This window comes from Sceloporus undulatus, chromosome 1 (assembly GCF_019175285.1).
Source record: "Sceloporus undulatus isolate JIND9_A2432 ecotype Alabama chromosome 1, SceUnd_v1.1, whole genome shotgun sequence".
NCBI classification, from domain to species: Eukaryota; Metazoa; Chordata; class Lepidosauria; order Squamata; family Phrynosomatidae; genus Sceloporus; species Sceloporus undulatus.
The window spans coordinates 221,004,273-221,023,335 of record NC_056522.1 but is presented as its reverse complement, the minus strand read 5'-3'; the positions used below and the strand labels follow the sequence as shown (position 1 = coordinate 221,023,335).

At 38.8% G+C, this 19,063-nt stretch overlaps 1 protein-coding gene across 4 annotated transcripts in view; it reads right to left on the bottom strand.

The window, feature by feature from the left end:
- Positions 1–426: 426 nt before the first annotated feature.
- CACNB4 (calcium voltage-gated channel auxiliary subunit beta 4) overlaps positions 427–19,063 on the bottom strand; it is a 192,292-nt gene continuing 173,655 nt past the window's right edge. For 2 of the 4 annotated variants that reach the window (XM_042479251.1, XM_042479261.1), the window contains 5 exons: positions 18,103–18,212; positions 15,790–15,941; positions 10,582–10,677; positions 4,120–4,305; positions 427–1,216 (listed from right to left, as the gene is read on the bottom strand). In XM_042479251.1, the coding sequence (XP_042335185.1) occupies positions 956–1,216; positions 4,120–4,305; positions 10,582–10,677; positions 15,790–15,941; positions 18,103–18,212 (805 nt within the window). In that variant the 3' untranslated portion in view covers positions 427–955. Of the gene's footprint in view, positions 1,217–3,084; positions 3,151–4,119; positions 4,306–8,897; positions 9,170–10,581; positions 10,678–15,789; positions 15,942–18,102; positions 18,213–19,063 lie in introns of those variants that run through there. The other 2 variants (XR_006105022.1, XM_042479273.1) reach the window with 2 other exon arrangements.

Sequence of the window (19,063 nt, the reverse complement as noted above, 5' to 3'; positions counted from 1 at the left end):
AACCTCTGGAGTGAGGGGAACCCAGTTGCCCATTCATCTTCTGCTGAACAAATGAAAGTTGGGGAGCAGAGTTAGCAGGTATGATCCCATTTGCCCTCTTCACATGTTTTCAGGGAAGAGAAGCTAAGTTCACTTCCACCACACTTTAAGGTATCAGGTCTGTCTCTGCTCCTAGATTCTTTCAAGTTGCTTTATGTTTTCATTAGCAAATGCACAAACTGTTAACACAATACAATTTTGCTGCAACATATATGCTGGGGGAAAAACAACAATCCCTCGTTGGTATTTAAACTGGAAAGTGTTCCAACTGTTCCATTCATTCATTTTTGGCACTACTGACAGCTTACATTTGGTTAGTTTGAAATAAATACATTAAAATTATTTATTGTAACCATATCTATATCTATATATAAATTCACCTTCCAGTAAACAAATACTCTAGCTTTTATTTTATTTTTTTGCTTATAATGATTCTGTAATTTTCTTATTCTTCATTTTAATTTTTTTAACTGACTGCAACATGCTCTCTGGTTGACTTTCCAGTCAATTTCACCCAAATTCCAACAGGAATTGGTTTATAAATTGGTTCCAACTGGAACTGGTCATTTGGAATTTCCAGTGTAGGAAATTATTTTATATGCACCTCGACAGGCATCCTAAGTTACAAATCAATGTGTCTAATAATGTCTAATGCAGAGAAAAGATACTGTTTGAAAATTAAACTCTACACTGGAAAGAAAACACACCTACGTGACTGGGCAAACTCGTTTCTTCCTAAACATAAAGGGTATGAGCTATATGTTTTGCCCCTTTTGTAGCACTGAATGGCAGCAGCCTGTAAGCACAGTAACACCATGCTACACCTGCCAAATCAAGATGATTAGTTTGGCCTAGCTATGTTATGACAAGTTGGCAACTAATGAGTACCATTTCCCCCCTCCCCAGGTTCTTGTATTCAAAGCCTATGTCGGGAATCATGGCTATATCCTCCAGGGGACCCTCGGTTTCTATGGGGCTTGTATGAGTCCTGGTATGAATCGGAGTACTCTTCTTCCACAAGTGGGTAGTGGTCTCGGCTGTGTTGGGAACTGGAAGACAAGCGGTTCCTGCTCTTCCGAGCCCTTTCATTGTGGTAGTTTTCATCAGAGGTCATTAGACTTCGTCGTTCAATTGGAGAGTTCTCAGTAGAATGGTTGCTATGCCTCATACGTTGGCTCTAAAAATAGCAAATAATTCAAGCATTAAAAGGACGGGGAGGAAAACAATTTCATTTCACTCCTTTTGAATCAGTTGTGATCTTGTTCTGAGGGTCTTCAGAATCCATTAGTTTCTGTGATTCATTTAAAAAAAAACATTTGATTGCTATTTGCTGGCTAGAATTCCTTCGAGGACTTATGGCTTTGTAAGTGGACTTAGGTCTGTGGGAATTAGAATTGGCCAGTTTTGTAACATCTGTATCCAGTCAGCGGCTGCTTTTACATTACTATCTAGTGGAGCTGGCAAAGTGACCAGTGCACATTGGGACCAATGCACAACAGGACCAAAGCACATTGGTCCAAATATGCATTGATTTCATTGTGCATTGGGACACCAGCTAGCCAGTGCAATGTGCAGGGGCACTCTGGTTAGTGTTGTGTTACGCATCTTCACAATTCACTAACAGGCTTTCTTAGTATCTCTGTCACATAGCTAAGTATACATAAAGGTATGTAACACAGACTGTGATAGAGGATTCCGGCCATTATACTTGGGCACACAGTCTGGTTTCAAACGTGATTTGAGAAAACAATAAAATGTGATGCCTTTTCATGTTACATTATTTAAAAATTTGTGGCAGCAGAAGATTTAGGATACATTGCCTAGTTTAACATTTAGTTAGTTCAGGGGTTCAGAATAAGACCTCCTGAAAATGGGGCTCTTAAAATATTCTATTGCTGACAATTCTAATTGTTTTTCTCCTATCTGCTGTTAAAGAATAACTTCAAACAACAGGGTCAAACCAGGGGGCACTTAAATGTACACGATTATGCTCATTTGACAGGCAGGATAGTTTTGATGTTTGCACTGAAGGTGTCAAAATTGTAGTTGTATATTAGATGAAGTAACCCGCAAAATCTGTGAGCAAGTTACAAATTGTTCCTTTAAGGGAATTTGATACATAGGAACAGAAAGCATTACAGTACTGAATCTTCTTTCACTGAAGAGATAATTAGCCTGAGCAATCTATTCTATTAATTATTTCTGAGCCCTTCAGATGAGACCCAGAGTGTCAGCTCAGATGTCTGAAACGGAGTGGGATCTTAAATTTTTGAAGTGAGGCCTTTATCTATGTGTCTTACTAGTAATACTGTCAAAACAGGATTCAATGAGTGGTCACTGCACAAGGTCAAAGTTTGAAACTTCTTAGCTTGAGTTCTCATCAAGCTGCATGAAAACAACCTTTGTGAGCCAGAGAAAGCCTAATTTTCATCATTTGTGACAAAAGATTAGCAATGATGGAAATATGAGGAGGGCAATTCCATTTATATATATAAACTTGTCTAAATGAATTTGTTCTGCCCCCATCTTTTCGGTTTTGCATTGGGTTAAAGATCAAGAGAAGGAGTTTGCTAACAAAAGCAAGCTGCGACATGAACATTTTCACATATAAACAAGAATGTGCCCACAGAACTCAAAATGGTTGCTTGCACAGTCAACCAGTCACTAAGCCAAAACAATACCATGTGACAAAGCTGGCCTAACAAAATCAAACATACATTTGAAATGTAAATACTCACTTCTGCATACATGCAGTGAAGAAAAAGCAAGAGAGCACTTTAATCGTGAATAAGGGTATTAAGGAAAAAGGTGACCTCCCATATATATATATATTTCTTTTCAATAGCATTTAGGTTTCTGGGCATGTTACGAATTTGCTTGATTACAGCTGACATACAGTGGAAAGTGTACACATGTCAAACATCACACAAATGTGCCAAGCTTTTTAGTGAAATTGGCCTCTGTGCACTCTTGATCTTGCACTTACAGACACACAGAACTCGTACTGAAAAAGACATTTTCCCCCAAACTTAATAAAACACGTACTTCTTATTAAGGACTATTTACATGCCACGTTTGAAGTTTCAAAGGCCAGCCGTTTTTGAGCTATCCCTGTGGAAAAAAATGGTCAGAATCTTTTTATAAAGGGAATAATAATTTATTCATCATTTTAAAAAATCAAAACAGATGAAGGAATTTTGTCAAAGTCTTAATCTGGGGACAAATGAAGCAAACTGGAAGTAAAGATGAATTAGCACAATAATATAACCCTTGTGAACTGGTCAGTATGTGGAAGATCTATGAAGATGTGATTGTGGCTACTTCCTCAATCTATGCACAATATGATTGATATTTTAAGTGTATCATACTAAAACTACTCAGAAAATTAAGATCCACTGAACTGGCTACGTTTCATTTTCCAAATGACTAAAGTGGGTTCTTACATGTGTGTACGTTATTTGTTAGCTGCAGCATCATGAGGAATGAGCCATCCTAGATTAATCAACACATGGATTTTCCATATTTCTTAAACACTGTACTTTTCAATGGAAACAGCTTGCATATGCAAGCAGAAAGTGTAATTAAGTGTTGAGACATCAATCCTTCAATTACATGGGAATGAATGTCATAAAACTCAGTGAGACTAACTTCTGATGGACACGCATATGATTGAACATTCAGTTTTGAACCAATTGTAACTGTTCTAGGTTCCTCCCCCTCCCTGACATTTGCTACTAAAGCAAATATTTAGTCACTTAGTCACTAATATTTTCCAACAGGTATACTGCAGACAAACACTAGCAAAAAGCTGTATGGGGTTTAATATATATGGAGTAAGTATATGGGGAATTCCCATACTGTTCAATATTCAGGAATGCCTTATATTAACTAAGGAAAATTGCTTCAGGCGTAAAAGAAAATGGGACAGCTGTTAGGCATACAGATTTGTGTATGTGCGCTGGATCCGGTGTTTACATGGGAGGGAGAAAAAGAGACAGTGAGAGAGCAACAGAGACAGACATTTCTTTTATCTATATCATAGATCTAAGCTGCATCAGTGTCAAAACTTTGGAGCCATACCTGTAATCCAGAGATTGCAGTAGGGTAAGGGGATAGTGCAGTGGAGCCTAGGTTTCGTCCAAGCAAAGGTGTCATGGGTGTGCTACTGGTAGTGTGTGTGGCACGCCAGTAAGCCTCAAGGTATTCTGCCAAGTGTTCACAAGCATCTTCAAGCTGATTTTCATCCAGAATAACATCAAACATTTCCTGCTCAAAACAAAACATTAGGTTAAACTTTAGAATGGAAAACAGCTAGACAACAGAGGATGTAATCCAGTCTCCTGTCTCTTCCCTAACATTCTGTGTATTCACAGCAGAACAAAAATGGCTGGGTATAGCTTCTGAAGGGGAGTTTGTTAGTCTGTGGCAGTACAATGAAAAGTCTTGTAGCACCTTAGAAATTCAGTGTGGGCATTCCTGAATTATACTGTAACCCACTTCATTAGAAGCATCAAGAATTACCCAGAATTTCAAGTGTGTGTGTGTGTGTGTGTCTGTGTGTACACACACGCATACACATAGCATGGAACTGAAGCCAAATTTGTTGTTTTGAAAAAAACATCTGAAAAGAAATTTGATTGCACTTGCAAAGATTAAACACAGGGGCAGCATACATACTTTAGTGATATGTGCACAAGCAAAAGTAAGTTTGAGCAATTTACCACACTTCAACACAATCCTCTGCCTCCTTGTGTTGTAACACAGTCACAATTGGTATATATGAATCAGGAATTTTAGTTAAAAAGAAACTGTTAAGCACCTCAGGACTGGGGGTGGTTTGTTTAGCAAAGATCCTGAGTTTATTTTAAACCACAACTCCTGGTTTTCACACAAAAAAACAGGAAATCTACTAAAATAAAACATGTTCTATTCCTCCTGCTGCCACACAGGAATAGGAGAGTGCATGTGTTCCATTCTGCGTATGTCTGTAACACTAAATGCTAGTTTAATGTCCTATGAAAACCTTCCCTTTATGGAGCAACATGATAACCATATATAAGTTGAGGACAGGTTTGGGAGCTAAAATTATGGCTTTTGATCTAACCCATGAATAAGTTGAGGATAAAATTTAGGGGCATGTAACAAAGAATGTAAAGATCAAAGCAAAGGAAAGTAATGCCACAGTACAAAATTCAAGCAGGCACAACTGTGCTCACCCTAAAGGCTTGAGGATGTGGCAAATGGGGGTTGTGTAATGTGTGTGGGGGAGGGGGAGGCAACCAGGCTTGGGCAGGGCTATGAAAAGGCACATATGCCAGAAAGGATGTAAAGTCAAGAGTTCAGTACTCTTTTTTTTTTAAAGGAACCATCTCTTTCTTTGAGTAGTGGCAAAGGGCAAGAGTTCAGCCCACCCTGGGGAGAACCTAAAAGAAGCACTGACCCCCTCTACTCTCCTGGTGCTACTTTGAGGGGAGTCACCAAAGAGCCAGTGCTGCTGGCTGCTATTTGCCTGCCCAGGTATTCAAAAAGTCCAGAAACGTTGCCGCAGCAAAGAGAGTAGAGGGACTCAATGCTTCTTTTAGGTTCTCCCAGGATAGACTAAGCTCTTGTCTTTTGCCATTCTAATCAGAGAAGGGGATGGTTCCTTTTTATATATAAGAGTTAATACTGTACCTAGAAGTGACACCGCTAATCTTAAGGCATCAGTTAAAGTGAGGCCAAAGATACCCTTCCACTAGCAGTGAAACAAGTGATCCCCAAATCCACACAAATTCTTCCATATATGCAAACTGTTGCTGAAAATTACAGTCGGCCCTTCTTATACATGGATTTTTTATATACGGATTCAAGCATACACGGTTTGAAAATGTTCAAAAATGTATAAATTTCAAATATCAAACCTTGATTTTCCATTCTTTGCAAGGGACACCATTTTGCTACGTCATTATATTTAATGGGACTTGAGCATCCACGGATTTTGTTATCCACAGGGGATCTTGGAACCAAACCCCAGTGTATAACAAGGGTCCACTGTATTCAAGAATCTATGGACTGCTGGGTTTATAAGCTAAATCTGCCATATCTCTTATTCATCATGCTTTTCATACTTTACTGCAAATCCTGATGCTCTGAGGCATTCCACTAGCATGTGGGCAAAAATTCATTTTTTAAATACTTTCCATTCACAGTGCTTTAGGTTCACACTAAAGAAACTAATTTGTGCATCCAATGGCGATAGTGATGGTGTAGAAGATTACTTTGTTGCCGTGTGCCTACAAGTTGTTTCTAAATTATGGTGACCCTGAGGGGATGGTATGATGGGGTTTTCTTAGCAAAATTTGTTCGTAAGAGGTGCCATTGCCTTCATCTCAGGCTGAGAGAGTATGACTTGCAAGGTCAGTGTGTGTACATGGTTGAGCGCAGATTCAAACCCTGGTCTCTAGAGTCATAGTCATAGTCCAAGCCATTATACCATGCTGGCTCATATGATTGCTATCTTTATTTATATACTGCCTTTCCCCTAAAACTGGAAGTCATCATGGTGGCAGTTTACTGAGAAATAAGCCCCAGTGGTATTTCCTGATAAGTGTGCAAATGATACAAGGTTAGTGATATGTAGTGAAATAATAGTGTATGGTAAAGCCACAGTCTACAAGGATTAATAGGATATGGATCACAGAGCCACTAATTATGTTGGGTATGCATGGATGAACAGCAGTTTGTTCACAGTTTTTATGGTAACCTGAATTTAAACTCAGTAGAAGAACCTGCTCCTCCCAGAAACAGACACCCCTTCCCATTTTTATGACAACCTTTTAATAAAAACTGAAAGCCAGAAACAAAGAGCGTAATGATTCTCTGTGAGATAGTTCAGAGGGAATTAAGGCCACTGGAACATTTATCTTAAAATAAAGTTTGGCATCCCTTTTGCTATGCAGAGCAGAAAGAATTTGGCAGCAGGGTGACCAGATGTCCTCCTTACCCCAGACATGTCCTACATTTCAACCTTCTGTCCAGGAGGAATCCTAAATGTCCTCCATTTTGAGCATGACAGAGAAGCCTAAATTTATATTTAATATGAGTGTTTGTTTAGCTTTTTATTTGGTCATATCCTCCATTTTTCTTGAATGTCCTACATTACAGCAGTGCCCTGTCTTCCTTTGTGGTTAGGATATCTGGTCACCCTATTCAGGAGTGTTTCATAAGTGTATTTTAATCACCTTCATTCATGATGCTTTGTGAACTTAAAAGCTAGTGCTTAACAAATTCATGCAGTGACAGCTGATCTTAGCACAAGTTTCTGTGGCGAGTGTGAAAAATGCATGAGGATTTGAAACTGACCAAGAAAGATATTGTTAATCATTAATATTCTTAGCAAAAGTGTGTTTAAGAGTTTAGGTTTACCAGGGAATTCAGTCTCTCCAAGATTCAGCCCAGTTCAGATCCACCCCAATATCAGAATCACATGAAGAAGGGTATCCATGCTGTTCCCCTTTCATCGCATTCCCATTGGTTTCATTGTCCTCCATGCAGGACAGGGGTAAATCTTGCCACAAGGAGTCTGGTCTATCCATTTAAGGTTTCTGCACAAGTGAGAACCCTAAAACCCAGAGTTCTAAGTTGGATAGGAAGCCTACAAAAGCAAAGCATAATTTTTGTACTAGAAGGTGAGATCTTCAACTGGGGATCTTTTTCCCCCGTACTCCTATCATGCATGGAGGAAAATGGGGCCAGTGGAAATTAGCATGATTCTGCTCTTCCCATTACAAGCTTAATATCTGGCTCAAGAAATTGTGGTGCATGAGGCAAAGGATGAGACTGTGCCAGGCTTAGCTAAGAGGGTGCAAGAAAGGCTGAGGGACACAGACCACTCTTTTGGAGACAATTCCCACTCTGTAAAATTGCCAGAGCTGGCACTCTTATTCTTTAACATCTGTTACCAATGATGGCTGTCTCACTCTGTCTAATATTAGGGCTGGTCCTGGTTGATGTTAGCATTCAGGCTAGAAATGTGAATATGTGCTGATACCAAATTAAAACCATAATGCAAAATGCTTTCACAATATGAAAAAGTCATCATAGAGCAGGAGTAGGGAACTGGGGCCTTTCAAATGCTAGACCCACAAGTCTCCTCACTCCTAGTTGTCAAAGGCAGTAATGGCTACTGAAGCTGCAGTCCAAAAACATCTAGCTGCAGAGGTGTGTTTCAAGAACATGTGATAGTAATCTTCCCACTGTCTCCCAGTGGGAAGATTACTATCACATGTTCTTGACACACACCTCTGCAGCTAGATGTTTTTGGACTGCAAAATTATACTTTTAATAATATGGACAGAACCAGTAAAAATGAAGAGGAAAAAAATTTTTAGATGCTGGTTTGTTATTGCTGTTGAGTGCCTTCAAGTAGTTTCTGACCTATGCCAACTCTGAGGCGAAACTTTCATGGGGTTTTCTTGGCAAGATTTGTTCTGCTATGACTCAGGAATCACTACAATTTCGTTCTTCACATGTGATAATTCATCACGTGAATTGCCTTGGATTCGAATCGACTCTGCTTCCCCTTCACATTGGATTGGCTCTGGATTGGAGTTCCAGTCTCACGTATGATAAGGACCAATGTTTAGTGAGAGTTAAAACAAGTGTTGCTGTTTATCAGCAGGGTTAACTTGGTTACTGGGAACTTCCAGAGGGTTGCAAGCCCAGTATTTGAGCACTTTTATCTGTATTAACTTCACAACTGAAGCTGGGTGTCCATGCCAAAATGTCTGATATTTTGCATAAAATGTTTTTTTTATAAAAGGAATTAAAATATTTTATTATATACATGGAATATTTTTGAAAATATTTTAATGTAAAATCTTTTATATTTTTGTACAAAATATTGTAAACTGGATACATGAATTGGTGGTCATTTTTTGCTGAAAGGGCTACAGAATTTGGACATTATTTCAGGCTTCTTGGAGGAAGTAGCTGTGCATATTCATGTGTTGCTCTTCTTTATTACAATAATTTGTAATATCCAACTTTGCTCTTTAATATCAAACTGTGCTTTGAAAGGCAGCAGAGATGGCTAAGAGTTGCATCTTATAGTGCTGCATGGCAGATATTTCAGATCATCTTTTTGGTCCTGCTACAAAATGGGGAAAAGGACAAAATAAGAAAATGACAATTTACATAAGTATGACTTCCACAAGAAGGTGGTGTTGATGCTACAAGCATAGAAGGGTCTGCCACTGTGTTCAAGTTGTTTCAGACTTATGGCAACCCAAACCTATCACAGAGTTTTCTTGGCTAGATTAGTTCAGAGGGGCATTGCTATTGTCTTCCTCTGAGACTGAGAGACTTGACTTGCCCAGGGTCATGCACTGGGCTTCCATAGCCAAGTAGGGATTAAAACCTTGAATCCTATTGGTTGGGAAAGGCTGGATCTGAATGAATAAAACAACAACCTTGGTGCCCCAAATTCCTAGGCCAACACTCAAAACTACTAGATCATACTGGTTCTCATGGATGGTTTACACTCATCTAAAAACATACATGAAAAACTGAGATTTTATAAACTATTCCCATATAGTGGGGATAGTGATTTACTTTGTCTAGCCTTTCAGTTCTAACACAGCAAAGTGGCAGTTCACAGCCAGCAGAATTGAAATCCAGGGATATCAGCAATTTTGACTCAATTGATTTGTCTGTTTGTCTTTCTGTCTCCCTCTCTTTCTTTCTGTGTGTCTTGCTACAAACTGGATTGAGTTTAACTGAAGCAAAACTCTTCAGAAACAGCTTCCAGAGATGGTGGTCAGGGGACCCTTCATTTATGTGAAAATCAGTAGAAAACATTCCACTGTGAAGTCAAAGGCTTTCATGGCCGGCATCCATAGTTTTTTTGTGGGTTTTTTGGGCTGTGTGGCCATGTTCTAGAAGGGTTTATTCCTGCCGTTTCGTCAGCATCTGTGGCTGGCAAATGGTTTGATCACAACTAAATTATTTAAAGCATTTTGATAGGTGCACAATATAATGAGCAAGTATATGATACGGAACTAACACTTACTTACTTTCTATCTTCATTGTAGTTAAAACTGAGTATTATTTGGATAGCTGGCGCTGGGTTTTTCTTTCCCTTTGCTGCAACAAATACAGATCTGTGGAAAATTTCTTTCTGTGACAGTAACATAAAACACTTGGACTCTCATAACCTGAGAGCCCTTTTATTCTCCCAGTGCACATTCCTTTGGTGCTGTGATGGAGAAAGGAACTCTAGACCTTGTCATTATTGTAACCTTAAACATCTTAGTGCATCACCACTCCAAACATCAAAAGGAGGTGGAAAAATGAGCACTTCTCTTTGTGAGACACTTGACCTATTTTCTGACACATTCAATGCTTGACGACCACCATTTTTAGACCAGTCAGTAAAGGGAGTGCCCTGGCATGAAAGGGGTGTTATGTCACTATGACAGCTTCTGCTAACGTATGAATCCATGTGAGGAATGCACACATACACACTCTGCTCAGAATGAACATCTTTCCCAGGCTTGCACTTACCGGTGGACACTGTGCAAGTTTATCTGCTGCAACCAACTGGACATTTAAGTGTTTGCTTTGTGACTTTCCTCTTGACTTGATCAGTCTCTGCAAGACCTAAAAGGAGGAGAATGCAAACATGATGGTGAGATTATTTCCAGACTTGAGGAAGATCATGCTTTGCAGAGTAAACTAAAGTAGGCTTTGGCACAGCTTCCAGACTCATAGGATGCATGCATCATTTAAACAGCATACCTCCCAAGTGACCTGAAGCAGCTTTATTTTGGCCTGTCTGTATGGGCCCTTAGTGTGCCAGTTAGCTATTATTCAGTATGGATTTGGATCAGGGATTCAGGGATTCTCCTTCATACTGCACCCCATCCTATTCAGAAAGTTCTCTTGACACTGGGTATAGCATTTTAGGCAGTTAGAAGGGCTGTTATAGGAAAGAGAGGACAATTAATTCCCCTTCTGTTTGCTTTCCCCCCCCCCCCCTGCATGAGCCTAATCTGTATCCCATCTCTGGCATCTTCCTGAAATCAAGTTCTCAATGTTATTGCTCTATTATGCTCATTAGAAGTCAAAGTAAGCATTCCAAGACCTCTGTCCTTGGGAACTTTACACTAGTGACACTGGACTTTGACAAAGGCTTGGCTAGAGCTGTGCTTACATTTACTGATACGGAATTTTAATTTTTACCAAGATAAATACTTCAAGTGCTAGACAGAACACCACAGTGGAACACAGCAGCCTGATGAAGGGCAAGCAAGATATTGCATAAGGTAAAAGTTGTAGTGACAAAAGGATGGTGTAAGTGCTTATCTTAAATGAAAAGTAAAGAGTTTTATGGAGAACAAAGAATACTCTTCCAGGTACTAAAAATAATACAGCGGAAAGCTCAAAGATGAGTGAAACGTTTTAATAATAATAATAATAATAATAATTGTTTTATTTATATACCGCTATTCCAAAGATCATAGCGGTGAACAGCAAGTAAGCTAATTAGCAAGTAAGCTAATTTGCCCCCCAACAGTCTGGGTACTCATTTTAGCGACCTCGGAAGGATGCAAGCCTGAGTTGAGCTTGGGCCCTTTTGCTGGTCTTGAACTCGCAACCTTGTGGTTTCGAGTGAATGGCTGCAGTACAGGCATTTACCCACTGCGCCACCAGGTTTTAGATGAGTTTGTGTATGAGTCAAAATTAGGCTGAAATCTGATTGTCCCTTGGATTTTATTTTATACATATATATTGAAAGATGAACTTTTTAAAAAGTAATACTCAAAAGAAAAGAAAAGGACAAAAGATGGAAGAGAAACTTCTGCTCTTGTCATTGTTAAGTATAAAATTTGTTATTACAGTGCATTCAATGTGGCTTTCTAAGAGATCTCAGTATGATGACAAGGATCTTAAAGTTAATGTGCGAAGCATCATGTCTCCATCTTGATTTGTAATCTCTTTCGCACATTCTAAACTGCTCCCAAATCTGTGGAAAGCTTTTCTCTGCAGTGGGTTTATATACAGTTTCAAGTACTTTTACAGAGTCTTTCATTCTACCAGTAACATTAGTTTGTTTATTTTTGACTGGACATTGTAAGACCTTTTTGGGCTTTCCAGAAGTCTTATATTCTGTCTCCTTGTATAGAAGCTTGAAATTATCTGATATCCTCAGATAATTTGTATTTTTGTAGATTATTTTAAAAAATGAAATTGACTTCACTGAGAATTGTTCTAATTGTATTTTGGATATATTACAGATTTTGCATACTATCTACTTGGAAAGCTTGACATACTGCAGAAATGCTGTTGATTTCTGAAGTTCACAGGTTTGGTATTCAGCTAGACATCTATTATGTTTGCTCTTCCCTAAAATCTGTAGACCTCATATTAAAATGTAATTTACCCAGAATAAAATTAATAAGAATTTTAGAGGTCTATACCATGTTTGTTCTCAACAATTCTTTCGCTTTACCTTTTATATTAGGAACATTTGACTTTTTCAGTTTTGTACCTCACTTAAATCTTCATCCCACTGTTGTCTGCGGTGTTTTCCCCCTTTTGAGATTTTAGCCATCTGCTTGTTACCATATTTAAGTTTGAAAATTCAACTCAGCTAATAAATTCATAAGGTAGGTATTCACCTTCTTTTTAAGGACAGGAGGCTGAGCAGCACAGCAGCAATCTGTTGCCACTCTTGCTTTTATATCTTTTTAAAATCCTAAGCACTGCCTCTGTGGAATAAAACCAGTCATCAACCAATCTTCTCAGGTCTTGCAGACTCATAGCTGTTGCTTTGATTGACCCTATCCATCTGGAAGGCAGTCTTCCACTTTTGCTACTGCCTTCTATCCTACCAAGCATTATTATCTTTTCTAGTGAGTCATGCCTTTCTCATGATGTGTCTAAAGTACAACAGTCTCAGTTTAGTCATCTTGGCTTCTAGAGGCAGTTCAAGCCTTATTATGATGGTCTAGGAAAGTTAAGTCTTTAAGAGCAAGCCATAGTTTTTAATCTATAAAGCACAGGGTCTTTTTCTTTGAAATTCTTTAGTTGCACTATTATCCAATGTGTGTTTGAAATATAATCCCTAGTGGCTCTTCCTTTCCTGAATCCAGCATAAACATCTTGCCTTTTTTTGCTTCAAATATGGTAAAAGTAAGTCTTTGTGGTAGAATTTTGAGCATCAAGTTTGCTTGCATGGAAGATTAATGCAATGGTCCTGTAGTTACTGCAATCTCTGGTGTCCTCTTTCTTGAGGACTGGAATATATATTGAGCATTTCCAATCTGTGGGCGATTGTTTTATTTTCAATTTCCTATGTAGTTCCCTTTTATCTTTCCTTTTCCCTCTTTTTTCTGTTTCTTTTCTTTGGAATCATACTTTTAAAATCTCATTTAAAAAACATTCAATGCATATTTTTCTCCTTCTCCTCTCTCTCTGTTAAGGGTACATTTTAAACACTTACAGATTTTGATTAGCTCATTATAGGTTTCTTACGTGAGTTCAAAATTAGCATTTGAAAGGTGGGCAGAATTGGATGTTCTGCAGTACTTTTCAACATGCTATAATTTCATTCCATTGTCAAGGCATCCCCTCAACCCAGGGGAGGAAAGAGAGCAAGAAAATGAACTTTCTTAGTTGTCATAACATTCCTCCCCTTGTTAGGCCACCATCTTTGAAGTACCAATTCTTTTGTTACAGCAGAACAGGTACCTGGCACAATGATTAAACCAGAGGAATGTTTGATAACATCAAGGCAGGTTAAGTACCAATAAATATGCAAACAATGTGTTGAAATTAAACCAAACACTTTCAAGATGACAGATTTAGTCGAGTAAAACTGTTGTCTGATTCAATAACTATACATCAGATTGGAGTTTCACAACTGAAAGTCCTGACTTTTTTTTAAAAAAAATTACAGCTGTGGTATGAGAGTGAGACAAATGGATTTGGATCAGACTGCAGAGACGTGGAAGGATCTGAGCATTTACCTCAAAGCTGAGTCCCTATCTAAACATCTTCTCTCCCCCAAGTTTTTAGGGCTGCCATAATGACTTAAAGGCATACAACAACAACAACAACAACAACAACAACAGAGAGAAGAACAAAGTAAGGACCAATAATCCACTCCTTAGTGTATCATGTCAGAATCTTAACTGAGTTCAGTGGGACTTACTTTCAAGTAACTGTACTGAATCACAGCCATAAGCTTAGTTATGCATCTAAGGAAGTAGGCTTAAGTCTACAAAAGCTCATGCTACCAGCTTATTTCTTTCAATTAGTCTCAAATGCACTACAAGATCTCTTTGCATGCTGATATTTCGGACTAATATGGCAATGTCTTTTAATAAGCTTAAGTATGTAGGTTTTCTGTTTCATGGGGAACAAACACTTTTGTGGGAAGACAAGATTTCAGAGAAGGGGCAGTGGCAACAAGTTACACTCCCTGTGACTTGACCTTGATCTATGCTGTTCCCTCCCTGCCTGCCCATAGTTGCTGTTTAAAAAATAAAATAAAAAAGTAGCAGCAATTCACAGAACAACCTCATCCTTGCATCCATGCAGAAACCTCTGTTATTTTATACATTTTTCTCCTGCTGTGAAATATTGAGAGTTTTCAATAATTTTTAGCATTTGGGGATAAGGAAGTAAAAATTTAATTTGTAGCTTGGCTTTTTTCACAAATCCCTCTCCTCAGCTGTTAAATATGATTTTAGCAAAATGTGAAAAATCCTACAGGGTTAACCATGTTGAAACATCTTTCTTGTCAAGGATGATAAAATCAGTGAATATGATTTACATCCTACTGTGAAGTATTTTTTCATATTACGAGTTTAAATCAAGAAAATTACTGTGTTACAACAAACATACTGCAACAGTAGTCAGGAAATCACTATATTTTGGAATCAATTCTTGTTAACTGCTCTGTGTGTGTGTGTGTGTGTGTGTGTGTGTGTGTATAAAAATACATGTTTTCTATCTGAAGCTGAGAAATAACAGCTTGCCTACAAATAATACCTCGAATTCATTAACTAAGGAAAATTAGGTGTAGAAATTATCAGTTCATAATACAGTCGGCCCTTCTTATACATGGATTTTTTATACACGGATTCAAGCATACACAGTTTGAAAATGTTCCAAAAAAGTATAAAGTTACCTTGATTTTCCTTTTTTTATAAGGGACACCATTTTGCTATGCCATTACATTTAATGGGACTTGAGCATACACGGATTTTGTTATACACGGGGGATCTTGGAACCAAACCCCAGCGTATAACAAGGGGCCACTGTACATTCCCTTTACTATCCTATAAGAGCAAGTTTAAAGCTTAACTTGATATGAACTGGTGGGAAATATTGCCTACTTGTAAATCATCTAGTATTCCCACATAGAGAATCCTATTTCACAGTATGGTGTTAGAAACCAGACAAGGCTAGAGATGAGCAGAGACAGAAGGCTATACTGGAAGAAACCACAATAACAGGAAGTTGGAGCTAGCACCCACCTTTAGAACTTCCTCACCAGCTTTCTGAGAGAAGTCTAGAACATGAAAGCATCTCCGCTCTTTATTAATGCCTTTACTCTGAGATTATTCTGCCTTATTCCTGGTCAGGACCAGAAAACTAGATCCTAGATCACATAGAGAGTACAAATGATAAGAGTACTCCTCTAGTAGGGACTCTTGATTACTTGTACTTAGAATCAGAAAGATAGAGACAGACAGATATTACCTTTGGAGATGATACTTTAACATGGACAATAATTGGAGCTAAGGATGTCTTAATAAGTTGTGCTGGATGATTGATTGTATCTGCATCTAGAACAACCAGTTGTAAGGATCGTGCCAATTCAAAAATTCGTTCTATCTCACTTTGCACTTCCGCTGCAAAAGGAAAAGCCAGAGATTATGATCGTGATATCCTAGAATAAACCAGAATCGTTACACTGTACATTCAAAATCTGCAGTGTCTTACCATTATACAAAAAGACCCTGCATGTCTCTTCCAACTCTATGATTCCAAACCCAAAATATTCCAAATTCCAAAATTGTCCACATGGGTGGCTGAGATAGTGACACCTTAGCTTTCTGATGGTTCAGTGTACACAAACTTTGTTTCACGAACAAAATTATTAAAAAATATTGTGTATAAAATTACCTTCAGGGTAAGATATCTCATTATGTATATGCAAATATTCCAAAATCCAAAAAACTCCAAAATCCAAAACACTTCTGGTCTGAAGTATTTCAGATAAGGGAGATTCAATCTGTATCATGTCCAGTTTGTTTTGTAGTTTCTCGTGCTGATTCTCATTATGCACTAATGCTTACATAATAAGTATGGAAGATTGTTTACTGACACAAGATAGTCAACAATATGTTCTTATCCCCATATATATGACTTCAGATAATTTTTTAAAAATGGTAGGCAATTTAGACAAGGCTTGTGGTGCACCATAGAACCGCTGGGAGAGATCATCCAGAGACACAGAGTGCGGTGTTATCAGTACGCTGATGACACCCAAATATGTTTCTCTGTGTCCCCGACTGATGCAGTAACTAGGGATGGCATCTCTCCTCTAAATGCCTGCTTGGAGTCAGTAATGGGCTGGATGAGGGAAAACAAACTCAGTGTGAATCCAGAGAAAATGGAAGTACTGGCGATAGGTTCCCCGGGTCTGCGTGGTGAGATTTGCCATTCAGTCACGCTCCCCTTGAAGGACTCGGTCCACAGCTTGGGAGTGCTCCTGGACTTGTCGCTACAGCTGACATCTCAGGTGGATGCGATGGTCAGGAGCGCTTGTTATCAGCTTCGGCTGATACACCAGCTGCGTCCCTACCTGGTCCGGAGAGACCTTGAAACTGTAGTACATGCTCTGGTAACCTCTCGATTGGATTTCTGTAATGCGCTCTACATGGGGCAACCCTTGTACCAAACCCGGAAGCTACAGTTAGTGCAGAATATGGCAGCGAGACTGGTCGCTGGTTGTTCCAGGTCTGACCATATAACACCCATCTTGAAAGATCTTCATTGGCTGCCTATTCGTTTCCGGGCTCAATACAAGATGTTGATAATGACCTATAAAGCCCTAAATGGCTTGGGCCCAGGGTATTTGGAGGACCGCCTCTCCCCATATAATCCGCCCCGCACACTCAGATCAACAGGGATGAAATTGTTGGAGGTCCCAGTGACACGCTATGCGAGGACCTCACAGAGGGCATTCTCTATCTTGGCCCCAAGATCTTGGAACAGTCTCCCAGATGAGCTTTGCTCCACCACATCCTTAGCTCTTTTAAAAAAGAATCTGAAGATGTATTTTTTCTCCCAAGCCTTCCCACCATGAAAATCTTCTCTTAACCCTTTTCATTGATGACCCCGGACTGTATATATTGATTTCCCCTTCCATCTGGCCCTTTTGTCGTTAGTATTACTATGTTGTTTTTAATGCTGTTTTTAGTTGATTTTATTGGAATGTTTTTATAGATGACTGTTCGCCGCTTTGATCAAAGTTTTGGAAAAGTGGGTTACAAATAAACTATATTATTATTATTATTATTATTATTATTATTATTATTATTATTATTAGTTAAAGTCCCATAGGCAGTTTTAGGCCTCATTGTACAATCATCAACTTCCATTAGGGAGAAAATCCATGTTTTCTCATCCTTGGCAACACGAAGAATGAGAAGGGCCTGCCTCTTGCACACCAAGATATCCTGTGGAGATTCTTGCAGGAGGAACACAGAAACATGTTTTGTTCAGAGGAGGGGAAAACAAGACAAGATAATATACTGACAGTCTTAGGGAAATATTGGGTGAGAGATCTATAAAGGAGAACCCTGAGGCAGAGATAATTTTGAGATCTTAGGGCAAATCCATGCCTTTGTGTCTCAAGTTGACAGTCATCAACCATCAGCATACAAGAATTTACTTGGGACATATGTCATAGCTCCTCTGATGAAACTAAGTGGGCCTAGAAATATCACACATTTCCCCTTGAAGTCCACAATGAAAGAAAGATCTTGAAAGGATTTAATCTCTTACCTAAACTGGACCTGGTGTTTGACCGCTCAATTATTGCCCTCTTGCTTGGATTATTTAGAACAGACCTCTTAGCAAGGGAAATGTCAGCTGTCACTCTAGTTATTGATATCCTGTAAGAAAAACATAGGAATAGAGCACAAGAACCTCAGTCAGGACTTTTGTGTGAAAATGTGTGCTGGATCACCACTTACATCATTGCTATTTAAAGGAACCATGGAAGTTTATCAATTAATGCATTTTTGTGGCAAACAAGTGTAGCAAAATGCCTATTAACAACTTCTGTGACAAGAAATCTGTATGGAAGAAAAAGAAGAAAACCAATAGCCTTCTATTAATCAAAAACAATAGTCAGCCTGTGACACCAGCAGACAAGATTAGCAGCAAACCAGAAATACTGTATTGTTTTTTATTCTTCCACAATGTATCTACTCTGTGTAATCCTAGACACCATTACTTGCCTGTATATTCTATTAAAATAATCAGAAATAAGATCCATCTAAATTTTTAGATTCTAAATTTCTTGGCTTGAGACGCCGGTCCATAGACCAATATAGTAAGGACACTATCAAATCAGTAGTTTCACATGTTCTTTGTTACTGTTGTGCATTCTGTTGCAACCTTTGAGTTGCCAGCATCAGAAATTTCCCTCATTCCAAGCAACCAAAATCTTCCTCAAGAGTGACTGATCTGTTCTTTGCAAATGAGGAAGGTGAGAAAGAGTGCTCAAGCCTGAGGTTTGCCGTGACTTGTCTCTAATTGTGTTAGCATTCCATTGTAGGCCAATACTGCAGAAGAGTTTTAGCAGGACCAAAACTGCTTCATGTTTTCAGAACCCAGCTGCTTCATTACCCCCCCCCCCCCCACACACACCATTTATGCTTCTTGTGTTGGCTCAGCCATAGCACCTCAAAAGCTTTCCTCTCCTGTGAACTGTGATCATGTTCCAAGTTTCAGGGTGTTG